Source organism: Aptenodytes forsteri, unplaced genomic scaffold (assembly GCF_000699145.1).
Source record: "Aptenodytes forsteri isolate BGI_AS27 unplaced genomic scaffold, ASM69914v1 Scaffold76, whole genome shotgun sequence".
In the NCBI taxonomy this organism is placed as follows: Eukaryota; Metazoa; Chordata; class Aves; order Sphenisciformes; family Spheniscidae; genus Aptenodytes; species Aptenodytes forsteri.
In genome coordinates, this window is record NW_008794444.1 from 3,583,586 (window position 1) to 3,594,077 (window position 10,492).

The 10,492-nt window shown below is 45.7% G+C and overlaps 2 protein-coding genes across 2 annotated transcripts in view; one reads left to right on the plus strand and one right to left on the minus strand.

The window, feature by feature from the left end:
• DNAAF2 (dynein axonemal assembly factor 2) overlaps positions 1-7,583 on the plus strand; it is a 14,393-nt gene extending 6,810 nt beyond the window's left edge. The window contains exons 2-3 of the mRNA XM_009289910.1: positions 4,274-4,420; positions 6,288-7,583. Of these exons, the coding sequence (XP_009288185.1) occupies positions 4,274-4,420; positions 6,288-6,860 (720 nt within the window). The 3' untranslated portion in view covers positions 6,861-7,583. The remainder of the gene's footprint in view (positions 1-4,273; positions 4,421-6,287) is intronic.
• A 1,795-nt stretch (positions 7,584-9,378) lies between these two features.
• On the minus strand, positions 9,379-10,488 carry MGAT2 (mannosyl (alpha-1,6-)-glycoprotein beta-1,2-N-acetylglucosaminyltransferase; the record flags this gene model as incomplete). The annotated part of the gene is made up of 1 exon (XM_009289911.1): positions 9,379-10,488. A coding segment is annotated over one exon (975 nt), but the record flags the coding sequence as incomplete, so codon positions are not given.
• Between the last annotated feature and the right edge of the window lie 4 nt (positions 10,489-10,492).

Sequence of the window (10,492 nt, forward strand, 5' to 3'; positions counted from 1 at the left end):
GATGCAGTACTCCAGGTGGGGTCTCACGAGAGTGGAGTAGAGGGGCAGAATCCCCTCCTTTGACCTGCTGGCCATGCTGCTTTGTTGCAGCCCTTTAATTGGTAGATGCATTATGGGAATAACATACTTACACAAAACAGTTATGTCAGGAAACGTTATTAACCTACTGATTAAGCTCATGAAAGCTTCTTTTGAGCTGTTTAATCTTTGCAGTCATGAATACCTTATAAAAGTTTTCACCCCGAGTACAGGTACTTTCATTCACCAAAACTTAGAGCTTCAGATTCTCGTGCTGAGCTGGTTTGCAATGGGACCCTGCAAACCGAGAGGCTGGGAGATCCCTAGATCCAAGTCCCTTTTCATATTGGCATCAGCTTCTCATTACAGAAGACGTGCAAATCCTGAAATCTGTCCCGCTTTTAAAACTGTTGCAGCCTGTGTGGGAGGTAACTCCGGATGGTAACTGGCTACGAGTTTGGATAAAGTAATGCAGAACAAACTCTTTGAGTGTTAAAGGGCAGCTGTGGGGGGACCGGCTTTGCTCTGTGGCTGCTGGTGTTGCAGCCGTTGCTGCTACGCGCTGTCAGTGCTGTGCGATACGAGGACGGTTTTGAATGATGAAGTGTTCTAGAAACCAAAGTCATTCCTGCTAACGTTTATGTTAATTTGGTCTCAGTTTAGTCACAGGGAAAAACGAATGTGTACCAAACAGCAGATGACAGTATGTGCAGGGAAAAACAAATTTAATTCTAAGTTGCTAAGAGAGTATCATAAATATCAGAAAATAAACTGTTTAAACTGAAGAATTATTTTACAGGGTCACTGAAATCATCTGCAGATGGTTGTCCTTTGCTGCTCTTCCAAGCCAGAGCAAACAGGCTTTAAAATAAATTCCTGAATCATTTTTTGCCAAGGTCTGTGCTTTGATAACATCTGCAGTAATATAAACGCTTCAGCGTATACTCACCGTGAATGCAAAGTCTGAATTACAGTTGCTGGCTGTCTGAACAGGCTAATGATAATCATTATATTGATAACAAACAGCATTGCTTGTTCATACAGCACAAGGTACTGTGATTTATGGCAGGCCACTGGGTAATGCTGTGATAAAGTTTTAAATACTTACTTGAAATGGAAGTGTAGTACTCTGGGAATACGGTGTCGAGCTGGTACGAAACCTGGTCAAATTGGTTTATAGTAATTAGTCAAAATGATAGGAACATCGTCACAGCAGTTACTTTTTATCCTCCTGTAAAGGACTGATCAATAGACTTTCCATTCATTTTTTCTTTTTTAACAGTATTTTCTGTGAAGAAGAGAAATTATTTTGCTTTTAATCAGGGAAAAAACCGTCAGAAAGATTTATTGGGTTGGTTGCCAAAGTGCAAAGTCGTCTTTGCGTTGAGGATGAAAGGCTGTCGCTCTTTTCTGGTAGCCATGGTTGACACGCAGCGCTGGCACTCGCACCCCTGACCTGCGGAGGCAGTTTCTATACGGAGCTCTCAGCCTCACGTTCTCTCCTAAGGGTCCGCCCGGTTTTCTTCATTGTATCTCTGCTTTGGTGTGCATAAACTGTCTCCTGCTGTTTCAGAAATACCTCCATGAAGCCGTTCCTGCGTTTCATGGGACGCTGGGTGCTGAGCCCCACCGCAGAGCGCTCCCTTTGCCACTGCTGCTGTTTCACCACGGCGCTGGCTTCGGAGGCAACGGCTCTGCAGCGTCTGCAAGTGACCCTGTGGTTAAAGTCGCTTCAGACAAAGCGATCTAAGGATGTGATTTGCAATATTTAGACCTAACAGAAAACATTTCATTACCTGTTGGCTTTTCAAGCATCTCCTCTCCCGATTCCTGTGCCTGTGATTTTCTTTTTATTGTTACGCTGCTTATGGACATGAGCAAGGTCGGGGACCAACTTTGTTAAGAGCACAAATGCACAGTAAGAGAGTCCTTTCACAAAAGGCTTATGCTCTAACTAGACAAAACAAATGCAGGTTCAGAGGGAAAAAAATACTGTTTTCCTCATTTTATATAGGAAAAATGGAGGCAAAGAGACTTGCTCACAGTCACAGTAGTCCAGGAGAGAGAATCGAAGGAAGATTGCTGACTGCAAAACCCACGGTCGTTCTTTCCCCAAGCGGGGTGTTGAGATGTGGAGATCTTGTAGCAGTTATTTTGGAGGAAAAACAGTAACAAACACTGGCCTTTTTTTTTTTTTTTTTTTAATTTTTTACCCACGGTCGTTCTTTCCCCAAGCGGGGTGTTGAGATGTGGAGATCTTGTAGCAGTTATTTTGGAGGAAAAACAGTAACAAACACTGGCCTTTTTTTTTTTTTTTTTTTAATCCTCACTCAAATTGCAAGTCTCCAGCTTTTAGGAAAACGTTCTCGCTCTTAAAATGAAAACACGGAGTGTGAAGGAGTGGAGGTGTCAGCTAAAGGTGAATTACTGGCAGGTGACTTAAGTTTCTCGGCTGGGTGAGGAGAGTCGTCGTGCTGGAGCAGAGGGTGCTTTGCTGCACTTTCCTTCTAAGCGAAGGCAGGATACCAGGACGGGCTGAACCGCCATCGCGCTTGGCAGCGTGCCGAAAACCCCGCGGAAGGGAAGTTGAGCTGTTCTGTCTGTGATGTGTGGGCAAAGCGATGCTTGCGGAGGTGGAAATGTATCTCTTGAGCTGCCCAAGGCCTTGCCAGTGATCTAGTTCATGAGCTTGGGGGAGTTTCGGTGCTGCAAGGATTTTGCGTCTGTACTCCCTGCCTTGTTCCTTTACCCCGACAGCTTCTCTTGAACTCTGCAGAATATTTCTGCAAGCCTGAAGCACTGGCAGGGTCCCTCTCTGGCAGACAAGAAAGGATGCTTAGGCTTTCTATACAAAAATGCAAGCAGTAGGTACGTTACTAGAGGGTTTTCTGTCAGGGCAGCCCTGCTGTAGTTTAATCTTTCCACAAACTGTCTCAGCATCCGATGTTGGATGTTTGTCTTTTGTAATCTTTCCGGATAGAAAATGAATTCAGTCCTCTGGTTTTGAAAACCAGCAATAGGTATGTTATGACTTTCCATATTGTGATTTCTAATTTAAATAGTGAAAAAATACTACTCTGTTTTATTTTTCCCATACAGAATTTTTTTTTTAAGATGACAGTTAAATTTTGTACCTTAGATACTGTGCGGCATCTGGCTGTGCATAAGGCTACATCCACAGGGGGCCAAAAATGTGCAGAATTGCCTTTTTGCTTCTCAGTCCGCAAGATGTCAGTGATAATTGAATTTAACTTTCATCGCATTGACAAGAGGGCAAAAATGGACTGAGAAATTTAAAAGTATGACTTAAAGTAGAAGGCTTGCAACTTTTTCCTGCTATTTCCAATTAAACAGTTCATTGTTAAACGGGAAAGGTAATTCACAGAACATAAGAATAGTCCTCTAGGTTAGACAATTTTTATTGTGCCAATGTCTGTCCTTACCCGCGGCCTACAGTAGATGATTTAGGAAGAATTTGAGGACAGGGAAAGCTCTGCAGTTCTTATGAAACAGCCCCTCCAGGATATATTTTAGGACCTTTAATTACCTGTAACTGATTCAAATCCTTAAACCTGTAGCAACATGTTTCACATCGTTTGTGAACTGCATATTAACAGCCTCAAAACATGTCCCAGACTGTCGTCTTTAACTGTGGATACCTCTCTGTTTCTTCCAACTGGTGTTTACGCTTGCCTAAATGGAGATCTGAGGAGCCTCCGTGGATGGATGTGAAACGGATATAGCCATGCATGTTTCATAGCCTTTGCTTTAGAAGGTCTGATCTTGAAGCCTGAGGGTTCAAAGATCCTGCAGTGACAGTCCAAGGAGGTGTTTGCGTTTTCCTAAAGACAGACACTGAAACAAATCCATAAAAGGTGGATTTTATGGATCCTTAACATCACCTTCCTGGTGTTAAGACAGGTGAGGACAGTAGAACAATGTTGGTGCAAATCATTCCTCAGAGGGAGTCTAAATCTATATATTTGTCACGTATCGAAAGAGAGAAAACATATGCTTCTTTTATCTTTGTGTATGATGCAGATCCGTACTTGAAATGAGCTAAGCACTGGTCTCCAATTCATTTCACCTCATTACTTCTGAACATCCGACTTAGAATTTCTCTATCGAGACATGAGTGTGCTGTGAAACTTGTATTGTGAATCAGTGTCCTGGCTTTGTTTGGACTGAGTTTCTTGCTCCAGTACCGCTGAGGTGTAGTACGAAAAGAACATAACCTGCTCTTTCTTTTCTTTAGGAAAGATTGTTTGTCAGTGAAGAAAACGTTGATGGATTTCTAGGCACTGTTTTATGCCCTTCCTTTTGCTCCCAATCAGCGCTGGAAAGTCAGCCGTTAATTGAAGTGCTTGATGTTACTGAGGACAGAATTCAAATCAGGTTGAAGGTAAGGATCTCTCTGGCAGTAGTACGTATTGCTGACTGATTTATGTACTTCAGCAAGATCGTATCAAATCTGACCGAAACACCTTTGTTCCTGTTTTGTCTTGATACAGCAGGGAAAACCGTGGAGTAGGGTATATTTGCAAGTATATATGTCAGTTTTGAGAAACATGCGTTCACGTTTGTGCCGTTTAATGGGACCAAGGGATTGAAACCTCCTATACTTCATTGGGAAGATGGAGAACTGCAATACAATCGTTAAAGACAGTGCTTTCTCCTTGCAGGAATACAGCATGGCACGCACATGCTAAATCTCTTGCTGGTATTAAAAGAAAAAAATCACTAAGTAACTACCTAGTATCCCTCATTCAGAGGGACTCCAAGCGCTTTCAGGTCAGAGCTGATGACAACGTGCTGCAAACAACTCAGGGCAGATGTCGTCAGAACAAAACCAGAATAAAGCAGTGAATAATCCACGTCCTTCAAATACCCAAAAGTTTGGGTTCATATACTGGAGCCCGCAGTTAAAGCATGCCGTCTCATTCAGGCTACCCTTCTTCCTCAGTCACCTTGTCTACATAAAGGATGCAAGGTAGTCTGTTTCTGAGGTCTGCCACGGGATTAAAATGACCTCCCTTTGCAACATAGGAGATGGACAGATGAAGAGAACAAAAAGTTAGTTTTGTGAAGAGGAAAATGTGAGGTAAAGCCCCCAAATCGATTGGGGTTTCTTGGCAGACACTGCATCAGAAATTCATTTAAAACTTTTCTTAAAGGAAACACGGAAAGATAATATGCAGGGATGATCAAGTTACTTCTGTGGCCATAAACTGGAGACTGCAGATATAGTTAATGAGTAGACAGCTTCTTGGAAAGCAAGTTCAGATGAAGCATGTGACCTCTGGAACTATGCTGGTGGAGGACTGAGGAGTTTAGCCTAAAGATAGTGGCTCCAGCATTACTTGACAGGCTTAACTTTTGTAGCTGGTGTGGACTGTACATAAAAATTTAAAATTCAGGTTGTTGGAGAGCAAATGTGGATGTTTTGGTACCTGAGAAAGGGAAGCTAAGATATCTTAAATCCCTTGGACATTCACGTAGGAGAATCATCCAGTGCTGAGAAGGACTTACTAGTGTTTCTTTTGTTTCTTGCTGGAGTGAGCACTGGTTTTAGGGTCAGAGAGGGCTGGGTGTGTGAGAGAGCGACTCAATCTTTGAATCCATGAATCCAGCTGCTCCTGGACAGATGCCTGCCTGATCCTGACTGTCCACTGATAGGGACATACGAGTTACCAGCTGGTTTTTGCTAAAGCAGCCAATAGCTAATGGTGAAATTGGGTAGCTGCTATTTAGATGGCACTGGGTCTCCCAGTTCATACTCTCCTGAGGCAAACTGTAGCAATTCCTGGATTAACTCGCTTAGGCCGATTGAGAAAGACAGCTCACTTACCAGTTACACCTTTCACATACGACAGGACGGTGATTTCCCTAATCGCAAGGTTAAAGCACACTTCTTGCAATGAGAGTTTAAGATCTCTTGGCTGATTTTGTGGCCCCTGAGTTCTAGAAAACAACAGCCAGGGTGTGGTGAGTTGCCAGTCTTCCCTGCTGTTAATTGCGACAGAGGCTGTGGCCACTTGGCAGCTGCCCAGCAGCATTTCCTATTGCAGAGGAAACCCTTGGGAGGCAAACAACCTCCCTGCCACTCATTCCCACGCGCGCGGTACAAGATCAGGAAAACCTCAGCACCGCACTGACTCCGCTTTCTGGAAGTAGATGTTGGAGAAACAGGTGTCTTGGCCTGTCTTTACAGCAGTTTTGTGTGCCCAGTCCGTTTCGACTATAAAACAATTCATTTCTTTTCTCGACAGCCGCAGGAAGCAGTCCATTCTGAACGTGACGGAAAACAACAAACGCTTAGCAGCTCAGGAGGGGATCTCGCTGAAAAGGCGAATGGCGACTACCCCCAAGCAAAGGCAGAAACAAACTGTACTGCAGCTGACACAGCTGAAGAAGAACGTGCTGCAGAAACCAACAAAACTTCCACATCTTTTGCAACAGCTGAAACAATAGGAAAAGTAGGTTGTAGTTCACACCATTGTTTGCAGCATGAACCTTCTGACACCAGTTCAGCGATTCCTGGCGAATCTAGGAGAAAGGAACCAGATTTAGAAAGTGCCGTTGCAGTAGGCGAAATGGCCGTGGCCGCAGACTCTGAAAAACAAGCAGGCCTTCTGCTGGAGGGGTGGGCAAAAGCAGAAGGGGATGAAGCGGCTGCGCCCACAGGGTTGGCACAGGGGAACCAACGCAGCTCGGAGAGCAGGCCAGCCTCCCCAGTTCTCCAAGAAGTGAGCACGCAGGATGGGAGCGTGCAGATCGTTAGGGATCATGTAACGCACTGCCCGGTCGTGTTTCAGAATTCTTTGCTGTATGAATTGGACTAGTTTAATTATTTTGGGATTTCCTTCTGTTGTTCGAGGCTTACTGCGACTTCCACGTGCTGGTTTATGACTTCAGGGCTAAGAGTAGAACACAGGTTCCTACTGAAACTGTTTTGTTCACACGTCAACATAGAATACTTACGTTGTTAACAATTTCTGAAGTTAATAGGTCTGAATCTTCTAATCACATGTATAGGCTGAAATAGTTTTACTTACAAGAAAGATGCAGTTGAAGGGGAATCTTATATTTATTGTTTACATAGCTTTCTTAGTCTCTTGCTACTTTACAGGGATTATTTGTATATATCCTTTTTCTAATGGCTCCCTCGGGAATTGCTGTGTTTAGTCCACCTAGAAATGAGCAGTATTCATCATTTTTCAAACCTTTCATTTTGTGATAACTGCAAGATTAGACTTGCACTGATTTTTAGCAATCAAATGAAATTTCTAATTGCACGGAGAAGTTCTAATTAGTCTCCCAGAAATAATCAACACTTACACCATGTATTCCATCCTAGCACATTACTTCAGAACACGGCATCCAAACATACCCCAATCTGTCAACCGAACGAATTCGATTGCACAATAAAAACATCCTCTCTTGTTGCACGTCTGCTACTAAGTATGTACAGTTTGTAAAATGGATTCACTTTATCCAGATTAGCTTTACTTTTCAGAAAGTTCCCCACGAGCTTCAGCGTGCTGTTTGCTGGTCCGTCTCTCTAAGGTGCGATAACCAAAAGAACATATTTAATAATAATAAACTTTCAGTTCCCTTTCTCACTGCTTCTGAAATAACTTCTGTTTCCTTTTGAGTTGTACGAGACACAGATGTGCTTTAGAAGAAAGTTAACTTTGACTTCTTTCACAGCTGCTCTGGAATTACTCTTCCATTTCTACGTTAAATGCGAGTGCGTGCAGTGGGGGTACATGGTGTAAGCTCTATTCTAAGTAAGTTCAGCGGAAGCCACAGCAGCCAAAAGCACCTGCCCTGCCCTCTACGGCAGCACAACACTGACCCAGCTGAAGGAGGGTAAGTGGTTTGCTGGGTTAAGTTTCACCCCGATCAGCTCTGTCACACAGTCGCGCAGCTCCTTGTGGGAGGTGTCGACGGGCTGAGGCACAGGCCTGGCTTTTGCAGCATCAGCTCTGACTCGGTGAAACTATGAAAATGGAGCAAGTACCAAAGCTGGTACAAAATCCTGGCAGTTAAATTACTCCTGGAAAAAAAAAAGAGCATCTTATCGTGGTCACAATAAACATCCGCATACTACTGACAGTATTTCACAAAACTGGGCGTTCTCTCAAATGAACGTTTAACCGATATATTCGCAACCTGTAAAGCAGGTGACAAATGGTGGTAAAAGAAAAGCCTTGCTGCATGCCCTTCCATTCGTAAGTAACTGCTGTAGCCGGAGTCCTAAGAGCACCAACCCCATTTTCTCTAATTAAAAAAAAAAAAAGCTGCTTTTTTCTTTTTCCTCTCCAAATCTCTCAGCATAAAATCTACCCCTAAATATCACACGCCTGTCACCTTAGCGTAGCGTTTCCTTTAACGTGCTCCTCTGTTCTACAAAAAGCTGCTCGTGTGCTACTGCTACCAGTTGTGCTTCAAAGTGGAGTGCCATTAAAGCAGCCGTGCCGCTAGACTCGGAACAGGCGAGGAAGTGTTCGATGTTAACGAACGGCTCTGCTCTCCCCCGTTCACGGCTTTCAGCTCCAGTTCAGCGTGTTTCCATTACACAGCAGTATTTTTTACTGGTCGTTTTACGCAGCTGACTAATTTGAAAGCGAACTTTTTTTTGATCCAAACAAAAGAGGTGTCGTGCCACCCATTTGTTACTCTATTCTGCCTCAATTAGTGAGTTCATTAAAAATTTAATGAAGTTAAATGCATGCTACTCAAACGGGTGACGGCATGTGTTCAGCCCTCCGGATTAAAGACAAGACACCTCCCACCCCCCCAGTCCTGACTTTATTTCTAGCAAGATGAGATGACATCATCTTTTTGTGAGAATCAAGAACTTCTCTGGTATTACAAAACAACTGAATTTTATTTCGGCAGAACTAAAAAAATCATGTATTTATCTACATTGTAATAAAAACAATGAAATTTTTTTTTTCCTTCATATATTCATCGCAACCAAACCAGGACACAGGTATCGGGCATGAAGCAACCCCGGGCGGGATGGTGGGAGGTGCCGGTACTGCCGGCGGAGGCGGCGTGCGAAGCCCGGCTCCCACCGGGGCCAGAGCTCGGGAGGGCTCGGTGCCCTCGCCCGCTCCTCACCACCCCCAGCGCGGCGCCGCGGGCAGCACCGCTCTGATGGGGGAAAAACCTCACGCCAGAGCACTGTAAGCACCAGAAAAGATGCACTTAAATACAAGTTTTCTCCTCCTCCTCCCAGTAAAGACGGCAGCCGTCACTTTTTGGCTAGGGGCTGCGATACTGCTCCGAGCGGCCCGGCAGCAGCAAGTAACCTGTTTGCAAAACCTGGTTGCCGAACATGAAAGATTACTATTTTGGGACACCTTTTACAAGAATGTTTATTCATATTAAAGCAGAAACCAACTCATAAATGCTTTTTATACACGTGTGTGCCTGTAAAAGACAGTATGGGACAACTCAAAAAGAAAAAGGCTGCGAGAACGATCCTCACTGAAGTCGGCGGTAACTTTTACAGAGTTCGTGGTCCCTAATATCTCCCCACCCTCCGTTTTTCACATGAGGGGAAAGGGGTGCCATGGAGTACCTTTTACTGACACTCATCGTTTCGGGAAACAGGTACTGTTGGTTGCTGTTCAAGAGAGAGTCGATTTTGGCACTCTGGGTGGATGGTCTGCAGGATTTCTTGTGGTGCATGCCACAGTCCCCCGTGTGAAAGATCCTGGGGATTTCGGGAACCAGCACTTTCCAGAACTTTGGAAGACAAGAGACAGTCAAGTGTTGCAGAGTCCAGTCCCAGTTGTAGTCATCGTAGGTGCAGAAGGCGTCCGTGCACTCGATGAGCTTCTGGTAGGTGTCTCTGCCGAAGGCCATGCCCATGTTGTGCTCGGTGGACTTCCACGTCTTCATCTCCACCTTGTCGGTGCGGCCGGCGAAGCCACCGCGGACGGGGCTGTAGGTGCCCAAGGAGACGATCTGGCACTCGGGGCACTCCCGCTCGCGCAGGGCCCAGAGCTTTTTGAGGACGTGGTAGAAGTCAGGCGCCAGGTAGTGGTCCTCCTCCAGGAAGAGGACGGGCCCGGCGTGCTCCCGCAGCGCCCGCACCCGCTCCCAGACGAAGTGCAGCTTCCACCACCAGTGGTGCTTGGTCTGGGAGAAGCGAGCTTCGCGGTAGTGCCCGAAGGAGTCGGGGTACTCGGCGTTGATGCAGCCCAGGCGCAGGGCCGCCGCCTTGCCCACGTCGCGGGGGCAGTCGCGGGGGTCGTGGCCGGGGAACTCGCGGGGGTAGAGCTGGATGCTGAAGGGGAAGAAGACCTGCAGGACGGGGCAGAAGTCCACGCGTGCCGCCAGCCGGTTGAGCTCCTCGGCCCACAGGTCGTGGCTCAGCACCAGCAGCACGTTCTCCACTCCCGCCGCCCGCCGCAGCGCCCCCAGCAGCAACCCCAGGTGCCCCGGCCCCGCGAGCACA